The 21487-nt window shown below is 50.5% G+C and overlaps 7 protein-coding genes across 7 annotated transcripts; 2 read left to right on the forward strand and 5 right to left on the reverse strand.

The window, feature by feature from the left end:
- Positions 1–900: 900 nt before the first annotated feature.
- On the reverse strand, positions 901–3172 carry LPD1 (dihydrolipoamide dehydrogenase precursor). The gene is made up of 6 exons (XM_018277805.2): positions 2966–3172; positions 2790–2911; positions 2667–2734; positions 2533–2612; positions 1773–2477; positions 901–1719 (listed from the first exon to the last, which is right to left on the reverse strand). Exons 2-6 carry the CDS (start codon positions 2846–2848, stop codon positions 1102–1104), a joined length of 1530 nt encoding a protein of 509 aa, XP_018127043.1. The 5' UTR covers positions 2849–2911; positions 2966–3172; the 3' UTR covers positions 901–1101.
- On the reverse strand, positions 3173–6173 carry SGD1 (suppressor of glycerol defect). The gene is made up of 2 exons (XM_018277806.2): positions 6071–6173; positions 3173–6012 (listed from the first exon to the last, which is right to left on the reverse strand). Exons 1-2 carry the CDS (start codon positions 6129–6131, stop codon positions 3500–3502), a joined length of 2574 nt encoding a protein of 857 aa, XP_018127044.1. The 5' UTR covers positions 6132–6173; the 3' UTR covers positions 3173–3499.
- A 108-nt stretch (positions 6174–6281) lies between these two features.
- On the forward strand, positions 6282–7277 carry VE01_08382 (uncharacterized protein). Its single transcript, XM_018277807.2, has 3 exons — positions 6282–6364; positions 6419–6497; positions 6567–7277. The coding sequence occupies exons 1-3, from the start codon at positions 6338–6340 to the stop codon at positions 6863–6865; spliced, it is 405 nt and encodes a 134-aa protein (XP_018127041.1). The 5' UTR covers positions 6282–6337; the 3' UTR covers positions 6866–7277.
- A 667-nt stretch (positions 7278–7944) lies between these two features.
- On the reverse strand, positions 7945–10804 carry VE01_08383 (uncharacterized protein). Its single transcript, XM_059463956.1, has 9 exons — positions 10571–10804; positions 9932–10280; positions 9819–9871; positions 9704–9711; positions 9554–9647; positions 9344–9499; positions 9219–9270; positions 8706–9145; positions 7945–8653 (listed from the first exon to the last, which is right to left on the reverse strand). Exons 2-9 carry the CDS (start codon positions 10140–10142, stop codon positions 8366–8368), a joined length of 1302 nt encoding a protein of 433 aa, XP_059319402.1. The 5' UTR covers positions 10143–10280; positions 10571–10804; the 3' UTR covers positions 7945–8365.
- Positions 10805–13788: 2984 nt separating this feature from the next.
- Positions 13789–14766, forward strand: COQ9 (coenzyme Q; the record flags this gene model as incomplete). The annotated part of the gene is made up of 1 exon (XM_018277809.2): positions 13789–14766. The coding sequence occupies exon 1, from the start codon at positions 13984–13986 to the stop codon at positions 14764–14766; it is 783 nt and encodes a 260-aa protein (XP_018127039.1). The 5' UTR covers positions 13789–13983.
- Positions 14767–14933: 167 nt separating this feature from the next.
- On the reverse strand, positions 14934–19016 carry SMC6 (DNA repair protein). Its single transcript, XM_018277810.2, has 3 exons — positions 18662–19016; positions 15241–18593; positions 14934–15178 (listed from the first exon to the last, which is right to left on the reverse strand). The coding sequence occupies exons 1-3, from the start codon at positions 18749–18751 to the stop codon at positions 15127–15129; spliced, it is 3495 nt and encodes a 1164-aa protein (XP_018127040.1). The 5' UTR covers positions 18752–19016; the 3' UTR covers positions 14934–15126.
- A 28-nt stretch (positions 19017–19044) lies between these two features.
- VE01_08386 (uncharacterized protein) lies at positions 19045–21435 on the reverse strand. The gene is made up of 3 exons (XM_018277811.2): positions 21314–21435; positions 21139–21233; positions 19045–21086 (listed from the first exon to the last, which is right to left on the reverse strand). The coding sequence occupies exons 1-3, from the start codon at positions 21359–21361 to the stop codon at positions 19412–19414; spliced, it is 1818 nt and encodes a 605-aa protein (XP_018127037.1). The 5' UTR covers positions 21362–21435; the 3' UTR covers positions 19045–19411.
- Positions 21436–21487: the final 52 nt, after the last annotated feature.

The following is a 21487-nucleotide window of genomic DNA, read 5'->3' on the forward strand; positions in this document are numbered from 1 at the left end:
CAGTCATAGCCCATCCCAACCCTCCGTCCTCTTTCACTGTCCGTAATTCGATCTCATGTGCTGTCTTCTCCGTCGCGACAAGATCATCCAAAACAACACAATGAACGTAATCAACTCTCGTTATCCCTACCCACTCTCCCGGCCGCTTCTCGAGCCTCGCTACCCTACATCCCGCTCACTCGAACCCTACATGGGCAGTCGTTATGGCCTAGAGCCAGTTCGTCCCAGAAGCCGTGCCTACGTCAACTGTGCCTGCGGCTCTGCCATCTCACCTCTAGGCAACCATCTGTGCCGGACATGCGTACTCACAACGCATGCAGCAAACCAAGTTCTCAATATTCGCGGTGGTGACCACTGTGATTGCCCGGCGTGCGATCTCGCAGGCCTCGACGACGACCGGGAAATCCGGGATGTTATGGGTGGCCGGGACTACTATAGCCGGGGGTAGGCAGCTCCTTTTTTAATGATGATCTAGCCTCGAAACTGATTTGAAATATAGAAGCGATATCTGCCGGTCGTGCGGAAGAAGAAACTGTCCCCTGGATTGTCGTAATCGAGTATCACTAGCAGCACGATCTTACCCTGAACAATATACTTATATACGACGGGATGGGCGGCCGTTGGGTTCTCCACCACCGTATCGGTGGCGCTGAGTTTTAGTGGATGGTTGCGGTGCTTTCTAGTTTACCATCTACACGCATTCTATCTATGGGCGTTTTTATGTCTCCTATAATACGCTGGTATACATATACGCTAGGAATAGAGACAGGCTCCTTTGATCCAGAAGCAGCGGGCTGAGACGCCCAGGTTTTCACATTGGTGTGGGGGTTAATATTTCCTACTGGAGTGGTATTGAGTTGGATGTAGGGATAATATCATCAAGTGCGCAATACCATCGAACTAGAACCAAATCGAATTTAATTATCTAGGTATTTGGGTTTTTGTTCTCGTGGGCCACCATAACATGCAACCCCTACCCAAAGTCCGGACTATATTACACAGTGATCACTGGTGCACCCCCCGTGCATCTACTCTCTACCAATCATTCCTCTTGCCCAGCCCACCTCGAATATGCAACACGGCACTCATGGATCCGGCTTCTTAGAAGTGGATAGCCTTGCCATGAGTTGCCATGGCCGCCTCCTTGAACGCCTCAGCGAGCGTGGGATGCGCGTGACATGTGCGGGAGATATCCTCACTCGACGCACCGTACTCGAGCGCCAATGTGCCCTCAGCAATCATCTCACCTGCATTGGCACCGATGATGTGAATGCCAAGGATGCGATCGGTCTCTGCATCAGCGAGCATCTTAACCATGCCCTCGGTGTCCATATTGGTCTTCGCTCTCGAGTTGGCGGAGAACGGGAACGTGCCGATCTTGTAGTTGATGCCGGCAGCCTTGAGCTCCTGCTCGTTCTGGCCAACCCACGCAACCTCGGGGTGCGTGTACATGACGGACGGGATGGCGCCGTAGTTCACGTGTCCGTAACCCTTCTTGATCCACTCGACGGCTGCCACAGCCTCCTCCTCGGCCTTGTGGGCAAGCATGGGGCCGAATGTGGCATCACCGATCGCGCGAATATGCGGGAATTTCGTGCGGAACTCAGAATCGATGACAATGCGTCCCTTGTCATCAACCTCGACACCGATGTTCTCGAGGCCAAGACCCTCGGTGTACGGCCTGCGGCCGATGGCAACGAGGACGACTTCGGCAGAAAGCTATGTTCTCAGTCAGCATACATTCAAGGTATCTCAAGAAATGGGGGACAGACCTCCTCTGCCTTTCCTCCTTTAGCAGCCTCAACGTTGATCTTGATGTTCTCACCAGAGGGGTCACCACCAGTGACCTTGGTGTTGAGCTTGAAGTCAATACCCTGCTTCTTCAGCACCTTCTGCGCTTGCTTGGCGATCTCAGCGTCCATTCCTGGTCCACCGATCTGTCCAAGGAATTCCACCACTGTAACCTTTGCGCCCAGTCTCGACCACACTGATCCCATCTCCAAGCCAATAATACCACCACCAATAACAATCATGCTCTCTGGGACCTTCTCAAGCGCAATGGCGCCAGTGCTGGTGATGATTCTCTTCTCGTCGACCTCGAGCCCTGGGAAAGGAGTCGCCTCACTTCCGGTAGCGAGGAGGATGTTCTTTCCGGTGTAGGTTACCTCTCCGCCCTCGTTGAGGTTGACCTTGACCTCATGCTCGCCAGTGAGCGTCGCGGTGCCTTTGACGTAGTTGACGCCGTTCTTCTTGAAAAGGAACTCAACACCCTTGGTGAGGCCAGAGACAGCGGTCTCTTTTGACTTCATCAGCTGGCCAAGGTTGAGTTTGACATCGCCGACCTCAATGCCTCTGTGTTTCGAGTCGTGAAGGATCTGGTGGTATAAATGCGAGTTGTTGAGGAGAGCTTTCGAAGGGATACAGCCGACGTTGAGGCAGGTTCCGCCCAGTACGCCACGCTTCTCGATACATGTCACCTAATTGTTAATTAGACATGCTTTTGTCATTCGAACTGGGCGGCAGATTGCATACCTTCAGGCCCTCTTGGCCTGCCTTGATGGCCGCGACGTACCCGGCGACTCCGCCACCGATAATGACCACATCCTGCTCCTCTGCATTGTGTTAGTGAGGGTATTCCCAACAGTATGTCATGTATGGCTACTAACCATTTTGTGTCGCGTACGTCCTCCTTGATAATCCCGCAATGGACGATGGGCGAATAACTGTTGGGAGGCTAAAGGAGCTGTCAGTTCGTGTCTCCAATTTGTCTGGGGTAATGGGAAACGCACGATGATTGCTGGAAAGCAGACCTCATGGTCGCCTTCGGGGCGAGGATACTGCGAAACATCGTGTAAATATGAAATCGTGATCAACGGATTCAATCACTGGTATGTTGGGGAATTTGAATGCTCTACTCGTTTCGTCAATTTTGTTTTGGGGTCGGTAATCATGGAAAGCACCAGACCGGAAGCCGGAACAAAAGGAGCCGGGCGATATCTGACGGAGACTTGGGCCCGATCTTGGGGAACTAATGCTATCGCTGCTGTTTCTCCAACTTTTATCATTTATTGGAGATTTATATAAGACGGTTTTAACGGACTCGGTCAACTAAAGCAGCAGAAGCCCAATATCGCTATGTGAATATGGAGAAATAATCTTGATGATTTCTATATGCCTATAGAGTCTCAAACAGGTTTTGTTTTTCTGTTGAGTTTTTGTAGTCATCCTGGCCGACGTTACCCGACGGACTTCAATGCGCGGGTGGTCCACCTAAATTAGTGATCACCTCACCGTCGATGGGCCTACGCCCGTTATATGGCGGTCGCTTTTAGAAGTCGTGTTACTATTTTTGATATTTGATATATTGACTCGTGAGCAACGGAGACGGACTCGCGTTTACATACATTTCTCGCCTCACACGCCCTACAATATGCACTCATACTGCGCATGGTTTATAGGCGCGCCTGGAACACCGCCAGAACTTGGCGCCGCCACAATCTCAGACCGCATCTCTTGCTGCCAGAGCCCGAAGAGTGTCTATTGCAACCTTGCAGGCCTGTTTTACCCGTAGCTTCTCATCCTTCCCCCCAGCGATATCGGTCTTCTTGACCACTTTCTGGATGAAGTACTGTAAGCCAGTCATCATCGAGGGGGTATCCTGTACTCGTCCAATGAGGGTTGCAATGGCGGTCTTGTCGCCCACCTTGGCTGGCTGCTTTTGCGGGTGCAAAAACATTGAGATGAATAGAACCTCCACGAATGTCTGTGTCTTAGGTTGTAGGTAGGTCAAGTTCAAGTTCTTTAAGATCGAGATGGTGAGCCCGCCGTCAACAATTAAAGCGCCAAACATTTTTGCCAGGTTGACAATTTGCCGAGTTGACAAAGCGTCCTCATCATCCTCATCGGGCACATCGTCTTCATTGTCTCCTTCTCCCATCTTCTTAAACAAGTCCCACAGACTGAACTGGAAAGCCATCTTGAGTTTTCGGTCGCCACAGAGCTTCTTGGCGATGAGAGTGTAAAATGGATTGTAACTTGCTTCTGCACCGGAACAGTGAATAAGAACCTTTGGAATCTCAAGTTCTTGTGATTTCTTAAGCTTCAGCTTATTCAGCCTCATATATGCATCTTGAAAGTCGGACGCAGACATGATGGCAATGAAGATGGCCCTCCGGACGTCTGTGTTCATCCGCTGCTCCCTTGCAAGCTGACCAAGGTCGGTTGTTCGGGTGTCCATTGCGATATCATCTGCAACATCGACTTCTCTTGCTTGGCTAGTTGGCTGAGATGGCACTCCATCACGGTTCGCAGCCTCATTTCCAGTCCAGCTAGCACCGACCAGCCACCATTTGCCTTTACTGTCCGACTGTCGGATATCGTCCAAGCCAATACGTAAAGGCTCGCTGCTCTTCAAACTTCTGGAATTCAGTGTGCCCAAGGTCTTCTTCATCCTGATGGTGTGCTCGGAAATGACCGCTGAGGCTGCTGCACCCGTCTTCATCTTATTATTCTTCAGGTCGTTGATGGTTTCGATCATGAACTTTGTCCTCACGGACATGTTCTCTTCGCCACCAGCCTTCTCAACGGCAGGCCGGAGCATGATGACAATATCCTTGAGCGATGATGGGTCGTTCTGGCGTAACTGCGGTCCAGAAGTTCGGATCATCTTGAGGAGTAGCTCCGTATTCAGCTCTGAAAAAGTACCAAGAAACATGCGAATGTAATCAAACACGAGGGTGCTTCCAATGACCTGGAAATTATAGAGTTCCGAAACAAGGGTTATTAAGTTTGAAGTCTCCTTGGTGTCCCCAACTCCCGCGATATTCGAATAGAACTTGTCAAAGCGCTCCACGATTTGTTGTATGACTTGTGTTCCGAAATCAGCTCCAATGACCTTGTACACCGCCGATATGAACCCAGCAAGCAGGATAATATGAGTGTTCGACAACGCCGCTGGTTCGCAAACTGATACCAACAGTATATCGACGAGTGTTGAGCTGACGTGCTGACGTGCATTATTGCGGTATATAGTCTCTACCTCCCCTAGTATCGATATGAGGTTTGCTTCAGTCAATTTATTGACTAGACCTTGTATTTGCCTTCGTAGTCGCGCAAGATCTTCAGACTCTGATGCGGATTGTTTCCGTAACGAAGGGGGCATATATTTGGCCGATGCAACTGCCCCTGGCGCAGTGGGAGGGAGATATGGATTCTCACGCACCCTCTTGGGCTCTTCCGGTTCATCGAATTCGGAAAACTCTGAATCCTCGTCGTTATTTCCGCCAATATCGCTGTCCATATCGTCGTCATCCATGCCAAGGTCGCTCCCTTCATCGCTCTGCAATCCGAATTCGTCAGACTGGTCCGAGTCCACACTCTCAGCATCGCTGTCACCCATGTCCTCGTCCGAAACCTCGGGGACATCCTGCGCTTTCATCTTCCGTGCCTTCTTCCTCTTCATATCCAGCCACTCATCTCCCTCCGACTTCCTCTTTCTCTTCTCCACCAACTCCTCGTCCTCACCGCCAACCAGCTCATCTATCCCACCCAGCAGTTCATCAAGTCCATCGTCTCGAAATGCTTGCGGTAGAGCCTTTTTGCCTTTAATGCCGAGCTTTTTCTCCAACAGCGCGATCTCCTCGTCGTCTTCTGCAAGTTTATCCAGCACGGCGCGAGAGGGCCTCTTCGGTGGCGGGGTCGGGGATCTAAGACGTTCTGCCGCCGGTATTCGTTTACTCGGTTTATTACTTGCTTGCGAAGCAGTCTTCAATATAGATTTAAGCTTTGGTTCCGGCGCAGCTTGGGGCTCTTTCGTGTCGCGGCTTTCTTTGGTTGAGTTCGATGCCTCGGTGCTCGTAGACGAACGAACTGGCTCGCGGCCTCGAGGGTCGTTCACCTTTGGCTTCTTGAAAGGCGGTTGCCCGGATCTTGACACCTTCTTCTGGACTCTCTCTGCCTTCCGCCTGTCCTTGCGGTCAAGAGGCCGTTGCTGTTTCCGGTATCCAAGAACATCTAGATCGCCATGAGCGCCACTCCTTAATTTTTTTGGTAGGCATTAAAATCTACATACCTTTCCCACCCAACTCCTCAATAATCTTCGCCGGCAGCTTTAATTGGTCTCTTGGTGGCATCTTTAATCCGTGGTGATTGCTCTGGAGGAATTATTTTTTGACGAGGCGGACAAAATTGACAAGGCTAGACATGGGCGGTATCGAAGGGTGGGGAAATTCTGGCAGATAAGATCCGTCCGCCGTCCGTGCCCCACAACCACGACGACGACAGCCATATGATTTTAACCCCACCGTTGAGAGCCATGATGGTCGCATGTTAAGTCACCATGGCCGCGCCTCTCACCAACGATGAGGTAAGTTGAGAAAATAAATATCTGTATAGCACCCTGTCTAACTTACAACGTTAGTTTTTTACCAAGCTCTCGGAGCTCTTCGACAAGAACAGGTCCGAAACCCAAGGATCTGTCTTCTTAACCCAGAAGCGCTGTGAGTTTCCCACCTTACTGCTGCGCAGCCACATACACCTCAAGATCTCAAATAGCTAATATCCCAAAGTGACATACTCAGCTCCCTCCGACACCTTCCCCGCGCAAGCCGACGCGGCATCCTTCCCCGACCTTGCGCCCACACAACCCCTTACCCTCCTCATACGGGCCACAGATGGCAAGCACAAGTCCAAAGTGCGCCTCTCGACCATTGTCACCGCAGATGCCCTGGAGGGCTTTTTCAGCAGATACGCCGAGGTGTGCAAGGCCGGCATGTCGGGATTGAAGAAGCGCGATAGGAGTAAGGCGAAGGCGAGGCAAAAGGCGAAGAAGAAGGTGGTTGTCCCGGCGGGCGAGGAGAAGAAGTGAAGCTAGAGCATAGAGGGTTGGCGTTGGAGGTATATGAATATATGGAATAGATGGCCGGACGTACGTTTGGGTCATTGTTTTTAAGATGCATCACTGGAGACGAGGTTTATGAATCCAATGGACGTGAATTATTCTCCTATGCGTGTATACCGTTCTATGAAAGCAAGCTCCACTGCTAATATCGATACAACGTCAGTGATAATGCTGCGCCCGTCTTCCTCTTAGGCCCCTTTTCCAGCAGAAGCAGAACTTACTGCTGCTCTCGGATTAGCTCTACAATTCTGGACAAAATATCGAAATTCATATCCTCCATTATTATTAGCTTTCAGCGTTGGATCGTGTTTCTAATATCCAGAGAAACCACTGTTAGCATGCCACGAATATAAAACCAGACGTCACCTTTATTTGGCAGCTCCATGTCCCCCTTCTCTTCGCCCTTCTCTACTTGCCTCCAGCAAATTACCCACGCCTTCTCCTCTCCACGCTCCCGTCCTCGCCCTCAATCTCCCCACCAACCTCTCTTCTTCTTCCACCCCCCTCCCCCTCTCCAGCTTCCCCTCTAAACTCTGCCTCACACTCCCCACAAACCCCCTCCACCTCAACAACCCCCCCAATAAAAAGACAACAACTCAGCCTACACCTCGCCCTCGGATCCATGTCCTCACAGAACGCCGCGTTCTTGGTGATGATCCACTTCTCGCGGTTGCAGCAGTCCGGGAAGCGGTAGCGTTTTATTTCGCACATGATGCTGTGGCGAGGGGGTATTGGGGGTAGGTATGCTGTTCGGAAATATGTTGTGATCTGGTAGAGATTCGTTCCCGTGTCTATATGGGAAGTTGGGAGTGTGTATCATATTCTCGGCGTTGGCTCGTTGGCGATATGGATGATGATGATGATGGAGAGTGTAAGAAACGAAGGGCTGCGGGGTTGCTGGGCATTTTATAAACATAGTCATAGTGATTCACCGGTACGGGCAATATGCGTATATGAATAATATCTTATAATCATGATACTGTTTGCTTCAAAAGTGACGACCATTGGGCAGCTATGTAATTCTCTGCACGCAGCGGCACCATGGAGACTGACTACGCCGGGATAACATTTCATCTCCACACAAGAAGGGTATACGCGCATTTTGGGATTCAACTTTCATTTGATTCCTTGCAGTCTAGAATTAAAAAGAGCCAGGCCGTGCGGATTGCAAAACTTCCAGTTAAAGAACACCAAAACTTTTTTTTTGGTTTGAATACAACGAAAAAAATCCAGCGATTACAACCTCACACCCCCCTCCCAAGCCTTGAGCTCCCAAGAGTGTCCTTCCCTTAATTCCCCACCCCCAATTTGTTAAATAAAGCAGCATTCCCCATCGAAAGAACAAGAACGACAAAAAATGTCAAAATAGCGAAAAATCTGTCTGGCGTTGGCCAAACGTGCTCGCTTCAACCTTGTATATATGCCAGAAAAGGCAAGAATGATAGCGAAGATTTTCCGTATCTCCCCTTACATGATCTGGTCTTGCGTCAGGCCGGTGGCTTCGGTGTCCATGGCCATGGCGTCAGCGCTTCCGGGGGTCTGGTACTTGACGAAGCTCAGGCCAAGAGGGCGGCCACCGTATTGGTATCCAGAGAACTTGGAGATGGCGGTGTCGGCGTTGTCGACAGTGTCGAAACGAACAACACCAGTGCCGCGCGAACGTCCATTGGGCTCATATTGGATCTCGGCCTGCTCAACCTTGCCGATTGTAGTGAAGAGCTCAACGAGATCCTCATTGCTGGTGGACCAAGGCAACTAGAATTGGCGTTAGTGGTGTAGTAAAGGAGAGAATAGAATGGCTACATACGTTGCGGACATAAATGATCTCATTTCTGTCAGTTCCAGCCGTGGCAAAATCGGTGAATGGGTTAGGAGGAGCAGTCGAGGCAGGGCCAGCATCGTAGCCACCACCACCACCTGGAGCGCCGCCAAAGTTACCGCCAAAGCCTCCACGGCCTGGGAAGCCGCCGCCGAAGCCGCCACGACCAGCAAATGGAGCACCACCGCGACCGCCAAAGCCACCACCGAAGCCTCCTCGAGCACCGCCGAAGCCGCCACGAGGAGGGAAGTTGCCAGCGAAACGATCCTCGCGGACCTCCAGTGGGCGGCCCTGCCAATCGTAACCATTGAACTGCTGGATAGCGTTGCGAGCATCATTTGGAGACTCAAAGGCAACGATACCCGAGCCCTTTGGACGGCCATCCGGACCGATGTGGACATCGGCGCGAATGACAGCACCTTCACGAGCTGTTTTCCTACTGTTAGTTTTGTTGACGAGAACATGGCCATTTGCTAGCTACGGAGAAGAAAGAGAACATACCCGCTTGACGGAACAGGTCCTTCAGATCTTGCCAACCTACAGTGTAAGGGAGCTATCGCAGCCAAGTTAATAAAGGTTTCCAACACAAGTTGACAAAACTGAAGAAGGATCGTTAGGGGACAAACGTTGTTGACATAGATCTGGCGACCGCCACCGCCGCCACCACCACCACCCATATGTGGTGGTCCAAAGTTACCCCCGAATCCACCCCTTGGTCCGCCGTCGAATCCGCCGCGACCTCCCGTTGGAGGGGCTGTAAATCGAGGTTCGGCCTCGCGATCCTGGCACCATATCAGTCTCCATCAAACACACAACGGCTAGGTTTTTGATCTTACTTCACGAACGTAGACGAGTCTGCCCATGAGGTTCTGGTTGCTGAGTGTGTTGACAGCTTGTTGAGCTTGCTCCCTTGTAGCATATTCCACAATTCTGAGATTGAGTTAGCACGCTTTCGTGATGAGTTGGTCGAGGACTGAGGAACTTACCCGCATCCCTACATAACCCACGGACAAAAGTCCAACCCGTCAATCCAACATTCCTTCAATAGCCAAGACAAAAGAAAGACCAGAAAACCAGCCACAGCTACGTGTAGGCGCCCACCTTCGACATTCCATTTGGAAGTAGTAAGACATCGGCAAAGAGAACTTCTCCAGCTGCAAACCAATCCCTATTAGCCCTCTATCCATCGTTTCAATTGCCGTCCTTTCACTAACCCTGTCTCATAAAATCTTTAAGGTGATGCCACTTCACATCGTATGCTAGGTTGCCGACGTAGACACGTCGGTCTTGCTGGGACGATTCGCGAACGGTCGACAGCATTTGTTCTTTCGCAGCGGCGCGTTCCTCGAACGATCTCTGTGGGGCTCCTCCGTAGGCAGAGCCAGCTCCCGAGCCACCACCTGCGCCGACGCCTCCTCCGTTCATAGGTGTACGAGATCTGCGATCGTTCCTACGGTAGTCGTCGCGGCTTCTAGACCGGCTGCGGGGAGAGTACGAGCGACGGCGAACTGAACGACCCGGGCTTCTGGATCGACCACGGCGAGGCGAACGGGATCTCTCACGCTGCGATCGGTAAGTATCTGGCTGGACCATCAAGCTTGAAAGGGAACTGAGAAGTGGTATTGGAGAAGGAAGTTGAGAGGCAAGTGAGTTGAGGATGATGTTGGGTGGTGTCAGAGCCTTGTGCTGCGTGAATTACAAACGTATGGATTGCTGGCGGGGTTTAGGCCCGTCGCAACCCGGTCAAGCTTGACAATGGATGACACCGGTGTAGGGCTGATGACTTAGCTCGGTGGCGACATCGAGGTCTGTCCTGATATCGGGGTTGAAGATAGATTAAACGTTGAACTTACTGGGCGGTAGGTATCAACTTCGTCAGCTATATGGAAGCAAGATAGGTTAGCAAAGCCTCGAAGTAGAAAGGTACTTGAGAGGGTGGGGAAGAAAGAGAGGAAGAGGGAAAGAGAGAGAGACAAAGAAGACAGATTTGTTCGGAACAATAGCGACGAATGTCGATTGTGCAGTGAATAAGCCAGGTGGAGGTTGTGGTGGGGAGAGGTTGAAAGGTGGTGACAAGAATGGCAACGTACCCATGATGATATGACGAGAGTATGGCCGTTCTAGTGTTCTATTAAGCACAACGTCTGGCACCGAGCTGCAAGACCCTTCGAGTAGGCTGCAGGACGACAGAAGCTAGGAATGCGCGGGTTCAAATGTTCCTGGGCGATGGGCTGCACAAGGATGTGTACAGCGAGTGTGTGGAAGACGAGAAGATTCGCGCCTGACGGGAAGCACGAATGGGAGGGAAAGTGTTATCCGGGATTAAGTCAACGGACGCGACAGGATTTCAGGCCGAGATATTTCGGCAAATAGATCGAACAAGGACAAAGCCGTATAAATCGTAAGTATCGGGAATTGAGGGGGGTGTGGTTCTGTTTGGGCGCGTCGCAGGAGAAGTTTTCTGTTTTTGTCGGGGGGACGGGGGAAGGATGATGGGTGGATGGGTTGATTGCGAGGGTGTCTTGGGGGGAGATACACTAGAGTACCGGCCAGTTGTTTGCCTTACTACCTGGGCTATTTCGATCTGGAGGCCCCAATGACGGATTAGCGACTTTGTTTAGGAGATTGGAGACAGGACAATAGGGTAACAGGTAGCGGCTTGTAGCATATGGAGCAAGGTGGAGAATGGAATAGATAGTTACAGTACAAGAAGTAGTGGAGGTACTCGTATAAACTGTATGGTATACTGTATGGGACTGTATGGGATACAGTATGCAGCAGGTAAGGTGGTGGGTGGTGGTAGCAGGAGTGGTCAGAGTGGTCAAGAATTGAGGTGGGGATAATGGGATGGGATGGATTTGAAGCCAGGGAGGAGCAAAGGGCGGAAGTACAGCGCAGTACAGTAACAAACACAGTAATAGGACTGGACTAATACACTAATAATACATACAGTACAGCAACTACTGTACGTATGTATTATTATGTATGTAAAAGCAGGCACGCATAGCACGCTTAGCCTGCACACAACAGGACAAAGGACAAGTGTAATGTGCAGGATGGTGATGATGGTGATACTTACAGTACCCTCTCTTTAGCCGTGGAAGTGTCTCTTCTTGTCTCTTGCCTTCTTGTCTTCTTGAGTCTCTTTGTCTCTCCACCTTTCTTTGTTGTAAGACCCTTTGTCGTAGTAAGCGGCCTAGTTGTGTCGTACAAAGTGAAGAATGCTACAGCAGCGGGTTGGTTAGCCACCAGAACAGATCACAACAGATGGACCGACTATGGGCCTACCGACGCGTGTTCAACGAATGGAATCCACAGAATGGGCAGTCTCTCGGCTTGGGCTGCCAGAGGGATATGCAGGCATACGCGTGGGTAAATTGGTGTGCTCGCGGTGGGCCGAATCAGGAAGGCTTTGAGGGCTTTGAGGTCTTTTGGGAGGGTCCTGTAGGTCGTCTAGGTCGTCTAGGTCCTTGTCAGTGAGAGACAAGGAGACAGGGAAGAATGGGGGTTGCAGGAGTGTATTCCATGTACTCTTTTCTTGGTACAGCAGCGTACTTACCTGCGCTGTACTCTTCTTGGGCACAATCTTGACTTGCACTGGCGGCACGACTGATACAGGTGGTGGGATTGGGGTTGGGATTGGGATTGTTAGATGACAGTTTTGCCAATTGAACAGTAAAGAGAGATGAGTATAGTAGAGTAGGAGAAGTTTAAAGAGTAGAGAGGAAGGAAAGATGGAAGAAGGTAAGAGAGGGAAGTTAACAGTAGAACAGGCAACAGAGAGAGTGGGAGAGAGTACTCAACTACTCTACCACTTCATACACGTAATTGTAGTTTCATATGGGTACATGTGCAGCATCAACACCATGGGAGATTATATGTATGTACAGTATGAAGCAGTTTCCAGTCTGTAGTACACAGCTCCAGTCCATAACCATAGTCCATAATATGCGCTGATGTTCGGTCCGTTATGTCTCTTGAAATATTCTCTATGAATATTCTCTAGTTACTCTCTCTATGGCACTCTGTACTCTATAAAACCCACTTGCAGACTCCCTGCTCTGGCTCTTGCTTCTAGAGTATCACACACAGCACAGTTGAACAGGCACATAGCACACACAATACCTGTTCTCTCCCATGCGCCTGAACAATACTGTTGGATCATCCAAGGTGGGTGGCGGGTAAGGCTGACTGACACCTATCACTCATATCCACCTAAATGCGACACTGCCATTCTGCCTGTACTCACAGCCAACTCTCACAGCACATGAAGCGCACAGCTTACACTCGCCGGCAAGGCTCACAGCCAACACACTCACCCACAGCAATGAGAGGCATTTATGGCAAAGGCAGACTACGAGAGCCGCTGCGCCGATAAAGGCCGCCAACAGGACATAACGACATCCAAGGTGGACCACGCACTTTCACACTTTCAGAACGGACGGACATGCAGCATGCGGGTGCTACTGCAGACTACTAAATAACACGGCACCGTACCCGCCCACACAGTCCACAATCCGGCCCTCACTTTAGCCACTTGCAGTTACTGATTGCCAACGCAAGTCGACGGGTCCAACAACGGCTCAACGGTCTATTCAGGTACTCACTCACTGACTCTATCCGCCGGGTACTTTGGAAGACACCAAGGTGGCTGAGATGAGACAGAGAGAGCAGACAGCAAGGTCACGGAAGACAGCAAGGTCGCAAAAGACACCAAGGTCACGGATATTCGGGGCTAGGAGGAAGAATAATCTGGGTCAACAGAGAACCCCCTTTCTATCACTCTGTGGAGCATTTAATAGTCTAGAATATGGATGTTGAACAACAGACTGTACTCTTGCTGTATGGCATACGGCATACGACACAGCACAACACATATGCATCTGTGACGTCGACGACGACAAAAGGAATACGACTTCCACTCCGGCTGACGATATTATGAGGCACAAGAAGTACTTATTTTCTTCAGTTTCTCAAAATATAAGAACTCTTGAGAAATTTAATAGGCGTGACTGTATATTAAAACCACCATTCCCATACAAGAACCGTACTGTAGAAACAAAACCACATCCTGAGCTCGGCCCTTCAGTAACCACCACCCGGCTACCCGCGCATTCACCGCCACCACCACCAACTGACAGCGGATCATCAATTCACCGACCCCCAAAATCCCCCAGGTCCCCGAAGTAAACCCGACAACAACCACCATCAACAACCCTTACCACGCCCTCCAACCCTCTCAGTGCCAAATACACCCTCACCCCAGATGGCGACCCCAATGGCGACCTCCCTCCGCCTCCTCCGCCTGCGTCCACGCACCACCACACCCCTCACCTCAACCCTCACCACCCGCACCTACCACTCCGGCGATCACCCTCCCCCGCCGGGCCCATTCAACGCCATCGAAACCACCATCCTCTCCTCCTCCCTCCCCCACATCCCCGTCCACGGCTTCACACCCACGTCCCTCCACCTCGGCGCTAAAGACGCGGGATACCTCGATGCGTCTACCAACCTCTTTCCGGGGGGTGCGTTCAGTCTAGTGCAGTACTACCTCTACACCCAGCGCCAGGCCCTCGCCTCGCGGACCGACATCACAAACCCCGTCGTGGATCCGAGTAGCAAGACCAGGCCACCGGGTGTAGGCGCCAAAGTCAAAGCCCTAACCTGGGCGCGGCTCCAAGCCAACGCCGGCGTAGCATCCAAGCTCCCCGAAGCTCTAGCCCTCATGTCACTCTTCGGCAACATCCGCCCCTCGCTGAAGGAACTACATCTTCTCTCTGACGAAATATGGTTTTTGGCGGGAGACGTGGCGGTTGATTCGAGCTGGTACACTAAGCGCGCGAGTCTGGGGGCGGTGTATGCGGCGAGCGAGGTGTTTATGAGTACGGATGCCAGTGAGGGGTTTGGGGCGACGAGGGAGTTTTTGGAGAGGAGGTTTGAGGATAGTAGGGTGGTGGGGGAGGCGGTGGGAGGGGTGGGGGAGTGGGTTGGCTTTCAGGCGGGGGCGGCGGTGAATTTGTTGAGGAGTAAGGGGGTTAGGATTTGAGGGAAGGGGGTAGGATTGTATGATGAACAAGCTGGGGGGGGGGGGTGTGGATTGTATGATATGGATGGCTGTTCGATTATTGAAAATAGAGTGGGATGGTCGGCGAGAATGGGTTGCGATATTCAAATCACTGTATCATGAGCAGGCATGGCTTCGAAGCTTTAGAGGGTATATTCAAGGCGCATAGCAATCAATGAAAGCGCTTGCTGAGCCATTAGTATTTTCATATGCTGAAACTAAAGTACTGTACAAGAAGAGAAATGAAGGCATATCAGCTACATGCCGAATATGAATAGAAGGCGAAGATCGTCCATCGTCGTAGCAAGGGATTTCAAGTGCGTTTAAGCCATAATGCGATGATCATGTATTCGTCATAAGGTCGTCAATTCGTCGTTGCCGGGGATCAGTGAGTCTGTATCATGTTAGCATCCATCAACCCCGTAATAAATAATCCTCAACACCAGGGTAACTAACCTAATAAGCTTCACATCAGCATCCCTCTCCGCCCCACCCCCAATCCCCGTCGGCGTAATCAAGATAAACTGCCTCCCAATAGCCCTTCTCGCCGCCCCGATAATCAGATTCGTACTGACGTCGCGATTCACCTGGTCCATGAAGACGTCGAATTCATCGAGGCAGCGCAGCGGCGAGCCCATGGCGTCCCAGACACTCATAAGTAGACAGATGTTGGAGAAGGATTTCTCGCCGCCGCTGAGGGTTGTTGTGGCGCGGCCTTCGGCGCTCTTTTTGGTTTCGTCTGGTTCGACGCGGATAGTTAGAGCCTTATTTTTGTGGTCGAGAGTTAGCTTTCCACGGAATCCGCGCTCGCTGAGGAGGTATGTGAATTGCATGCGCGCGCTCGCAGATACGTTGCTTTGGAATTGGCGCCACCTTTGGAGACGTTTTTGGTGGCTATCCTTTAGAGTCTGGAGGAGCTCATCAAGACTTCGTGCTTGGCGGACGGCGTTTTCATGTGATGCTGTTGCTTGCGCGAACTCCTCGTATATCTCTCGATCAGACCCACCAGCTAACCTCTCATGGCGACTGACTGCCGCCTTGATATCCTCGTATTTCTTTTCGATGCTCGCCAATGTCTGCCCTGGGTCGAGGCGAACACGCTCAGCGCAAATCATTCTAGCCTGCGAAATGAACTCTTCAACAGTCTCCGCCTTTGCATCCCTCTCCTCCTCAGCTCGTACTTTACCAGCCTTGAGATCTTCCACATTCTGCGCAGCGGAATTCTTAGTTTGCAAAGCAATCTGTCGTGCCTGGCGAAGCCTCCTCCCTTTATCCTCTGCCTTCTTGATGGTGACATCGTGATTCGCGATTTGTGACTTGATGGCATCCAGGGCGACTTTACGAGTCCGAGCAACGCCATCCTGTCCCTCTCTAGCCACGCGTGCTTGGACATAACTTCCCTTGTGGAGCTCTACTTCGGTCTGAGCTTCAGTTAAATCGTCCCTTAAAGCTTCCAGACGCCCGTCCTCCACGTTATCTTCATCGAGGGCCGCCTGCTTGCGCTCAATCGCTTCCTCGGCTTTTTGCAGTTCCCTCTCGGCGTTTCGCTTTGCTTGCTTGTGCTTCTGTATAGCTTGTTCGTGGCCCCTCATGACTCTTTGAAGGGCATCGGTTTTTGATTTAAGCTCAGTTAATTCCCCCTGAAGATGCTGTAGCATTGCCCTCTGCTGAGACAGTTGGCTTTCGATATCGGTTTTCATTCTAGGCTTTCCCTCCGGAGGTGTAATAGGGCTAACGCTTCTATCCGATGAAGCTCCTGTATACCCCAATCTTAAACCCCAACCCCTTCGACTATCGCTCAGACAGAAGCACTGTTTGACGTTTCGCGGTTTGGCGCCATCATACATCGCGCTCATTGCAGCTTGTCTCTCTTCGATCAGAATCGTCTGTTCTATACCTTGGTTGATAATCAGCTGTCTGCGGATCAACTCGTTGTCGATCTCCAAGACACGCAGAACGGTATCAAATTGACTGTCAGGTTCATGACCACGAACGTCAATAGGCTGGTTATTGCCTATCATAATGGGGCATCTTTGAAGATTGAGTTGGCGCATCATGTTTGAGAGGCGCTGCTGATCGGCCTTGCTTGTGACCACGAAGCCATTCAATACATTTCCAATCGACCTCTCTAGTGCATTGGACCAGACAGGCTTTAGTAGCTTGATATGGAGGCCGATCGGTCCAACCGGGGTCTCGTTGAAGCCTTGGTCATTCTTAATCATGGTTAAGAGCCTTGGAATTTTCTGGTCAAACCCTGCCATTTGCTGTCCCGCGTCGCGTGATATGGATGATAGTCGCTCTTGACAACGCTCGATCTCACTCTGCTTCTGTCTTAATGGCGCCTTCGAATCTTCGAACTCCCTGAGAGCTTTCTGGTGTGAATCTTGTAGTTCCGAATCATCTGCACGTTCGACCATATTCTGCCTTGCTTGTGATGCTAGCTGTTGTGCAGCTGTAAGATCCGCCATCTTTTCAGCATGGGCTCCACCATTTGCATTTTCTATCCGTTGCCTCTCCGCGGCTATATCACTCTCTATCTTTGCAACCTTTTGTTTCGAAGCAGTAAGAAAGTCGCGAATTTGTCGATACTCCTGGTGCATGTTTGCCACTTCCTGGTTGGCGGCATCGCAATTGGCCTTCATTTCTCGCTCCTGTTCTTTCAAAGGATACATGTCCTCCATCAACTGACGTGTGACATCGTCAGACCTATCAACAGCCTCATCGTGCCTCTGGTATTCCTGGTCCATGCTCTCAATACTGTTCTCGGCTTTTTCAATATTGCGCTGAGCCTCATCAACGATCTCCTGCAATTCTTGTAATTGCCGTTCTTCATTTTCAACTTGGCCCCAGGCAAGTTGATTGAGGTATTTCTGTTGGGAATTTCGCAGATCTTTATTCTTCTCTGCGGTATTTGCACGCTCTTTTGCTCGTTCAACTCTTTTCTCGGAAGATTTTAAAGCTTGTGCTTGCCCTTTTATCTTGGCTTCCATCACTTCCATTGTTTCCGCAACAAGACGATAGTCATTATCGAGCTGCTCCAACTGGACTCCTTGAAGAAACATCTTATACTTCAGGCTTGGCGCAGCGGCGTTGAGAAATTGCTTTGCGCTATCCTGGGTCAATATGCTCATTGGATTTTCTATTTGCAGTTGGAAGTATTCGGTTATATCTTCAATATCGGATTTCTTGGTCGAGATGAGGCGCCCCTGAGCGCTCTTGAGCTTGAACCCGCTCGTGCCCGATTTCGAAAAGTGCCGCTCGACTATAATCGAGTTCTCAAACAACTCAGGCTTATAGGCGTCGCTCCCTTGGTTCTTTAACTTGATCTCCAGGTTCGCTTGCTCTCGGTCTCCCTTGATGAAACTCTTGAGGCTGGCTCCGCGATTTGTTGCGCTCGCTTTTCCACCTAGACAGATCGTTATTGCGGTGAGAATGGCGCTTTTGCCGCTTCCGTTTTCCCCGATGATAAAATTGATCAGAGGCCCCAAGGTGACATGCAGTTTCTCGTGGCACATGAAGTTTGTCATTATAACTTCTTCGATTATTCCATTATCCGCCGCCCGGTTCGCGCCAATCGCTTTGCTCCGAGCCAGTATGCGCCGTGTCGCGCGCTCATCGTAAATATCCTCATTCTCAAGGTGGGCGAAGTCGGCATCTCTGTCGAGTTCGTATTGAGTGCTTGCAGCTAAACCCCCCGTGCCCTGGCTTGGCTCGACATATTCTTCGACGTCGGAGGGAGAACTTGACCGCCCCTGTTGGGGGCGAGAAGTGCTTGGAGTTACACCGGAGGAACGCACACGTTTTCGCAGCTGTAATTCTGTTAGCTGGCATGCGGGGGAATGTAGCTGGTAGCTATATTCAAACAAGAGAGGCTTACTGGTTCGGCGCGCAAGCTGGAGGTAGCGGTTTCCACGGAGATGAGGTCTCCATCGTCAATATGCGCCCTGACGCGCTTTATAGGTGCCATGCCCCTCACCAGTGTTGGCCGGGTGTGGACTTTTCGGCACTAGTATAGCAACTGTCACTGTGTAAAGTAGTGCTTAGTCCTCCATGAGTCGTATGTCCGTCAAAGTCTAAAGTAGAAGTGGGCTTTGACAAAGGCGCGGCTAGCTTGGACCCTTAAGGCTGAAAGGTGGCGTTGTTAGGGAGAGCGCGTCTGGGAATTTGACGCGGTTCACGACAACACGTGCATCGTCAGATACAAATTTGGTATGTATGATCCCGCAAACATTCATGAAGTTACATACGAAATGCAGTACATTGTACATTACAATTAAGATACACATGGGCTGTAAATTATTATGGGCCCGTTCACTAGCTACCAATCTAAGTTATAGAATTCACATGGGCACCTCGTGCGACTTGGAGCCGAATCGGTTCTGTTCTATATTGTTCGGGTATATGCTCGGGGAATACAGCTTTAAATCCCATGAAAGCTTTCGCCTGGTCTTATTTATAGCTATAAACGATTTGAACCCTTGCGATTCATCTTATAAGGGTGGCAGATTCTTATTTGATTTCATGCCTGGTATAACGGGGCTGGATAGCTCCAACATGTCTTTTTCCATGCGTCTTTCCCTTCACACTTCTCATGGCCTATCCAAGGCCTGAACGTTGAATACGGCGTCTAGGCTTCTCTTGCAGCCGTAAGAGCTTGCTCGAACACTTCTTTCAAGAGCGCTGTTTCCTCGAGACCAATGCTTATACGAACCAGATCTGGATCAACACCGAATTGGCTGGCCCAGTCTAACTCCATGAAGTGAGCCAGAACCACGTATGGCGAGGTCAACGTGAAGTTCGTACCCAAACTGGGACCCTTAGCTGTGTCGATGCGATCAAAAAAGGCAACTGCTTGGGCCTTTGTATTAAAGGTGACTGAGAGGAGACCACCATATCCACCTGTCGGAGTTCGGCAGGCATCATAAAATTCCCGAGACTGAACGCATTTCGGGTAGTACACCTTTTTGACAACGGATTGAGAGCTTAGCAGGTCGCAGATTACCTCTGCGTTGTGGTTGATTCTGTCGATTCGAGATATGAAGTCTCGACTGTTTCGCTCCATGAACAAAACATCTTCGGCCCAGTAATTGTCCTCATACTGTGTCTTCGCAATTTCTTTCAATTTCGAGTAGTATGGTCCTGTTGGGTTGAAGATTGCGCTTCCTCCCATCACATTGCATTCGCCAGTAAAAATCTTGGTGAGACTGCTTACGACAATATCAACGTGAGGTAGAACATTGATGTTGATGAAGTTGCCAATGGTCTCGTCTATCACGACTGCGAAATCGTACTGGAGAGAGAGCTTTCTGATCCGTAGCAGGTCGGGCGATTGCAGTAAAGGGTTTCCGGGAAATTCTGCAAAGAGAGCCAGATATCTTTCGCCACTCTGAAGCCTTTTCTCGAGGTCGTCCAGATCTTCAGAAGATCCATTTCCATAAAAGAGGCAGCCAGGTCCAAACTTCTGCAAGATCTTGAGTGTGTCTACATATGGAAACCCAAAGGAGATGCTCTTCAGCGGTTCTCGGGCCTGCAATAATAATTGGTGGGCATTGAAGATGGCGTTCATGCCGCATGGGTATAAATACACGTCGTCTTCAGAAAGCCCACTCACACCCCGTGCGCTAGCATCCATCGTACTGCTGAAACCAGTACTCAAATCAACACTCCCTACCAAAGAACCGGCGATTCGCCTCTTAATTGCAGACTTAGCATTGCCGAGGAACGTTACATCGAGATTGCGGCCAAACCGTTCTTCCACAAATTGCGAGAACTCTTTGTCCGCATTGCTCACACCGGGTGATTTCTCACCAGTCCCATTCGAAGACAGACCACCAACTTTAGGAGGGCTGCATGTTTTATCAATCGACATCCCTCTCCTATATCTCTTAGGGCCCTTGTGAAAGTTTTGCTGTTCTTCGGTTGCATGCTTCAGAGTGGATTTCTCAACTAGGAGACCTTCCTGTAGCAAGCCATGGCAGAATTCTCCCCGTCGACTTGAAATACCATCTCCGGAATGCTGCCAGTACTGTTTTGCCACAGAGAAGAACTCTTTCGGAAATATAACGGCGGAAACAGACGGCGCTGCGATCTTCAGGCTCTCTGTGGTGATTTTCTTGGGGTCCATGACAAGATCAACTATTCGAATACTTGTTCGCGGTATGGAAGGTTCCGTTCGAAGAACAAAGTCCAGGCATCTGTTGGCCGCCCCGGGGCCAGGAAATAGCATCGCTTGCTCTCCATCTTTGCCATAGGTCTTAACAATGTCTTCGGCCAACGCGGTGATAAGTTTATTGACGAAAAATCTGAGGATGTTTAGTCGGTAATAATTCGTGGAGGGTATGTGAGAAATCTAACCTTGGATAGCCAGTCTTCATATTGTCTATAACCCATGGCTCGCCCTCTTCATATGCGACGTTGGCCTTCCATGTTGGAAGAGAAACGCTGACAGCCTGTGTTCGTTCTAATCAACACTCCGGCCTACCAGAAATTTGGGCGGGGCATGGTGGGTAGTATATCGAAAAACGCTCACATGTGAAGTGTTCGCGGGAATAGTCTCTCCCACGGCCGCTGGAGGCATATTGGATCGATGTTCGCACAAAAATATGTGTAAACTCGAGGCTTTTCTTGTTGTAAAAGAAGCAATTAAAATAGTCGCGGGGTCGTCCGACTCATTTCGGCACCGACATCGCCCCTCTGGTCCACC

This window comes from Pseudogymnoascus verrucosus (genome assembly GCF_001662655.1).
Source record: "Pseudogymnoascus verrucosus strain UAMH 10579 unplaced genomic scaffold scaffold_50, whole genome shotgun sequence".
Classification (NCBI taxonomy): Eukaryota; Fungi; Ascomycota; class Leotiomycetes; order Thelebolales; family Thelebolaceae; genus Pseudogymnoascus; species Pseudogymnoascus verrucosus.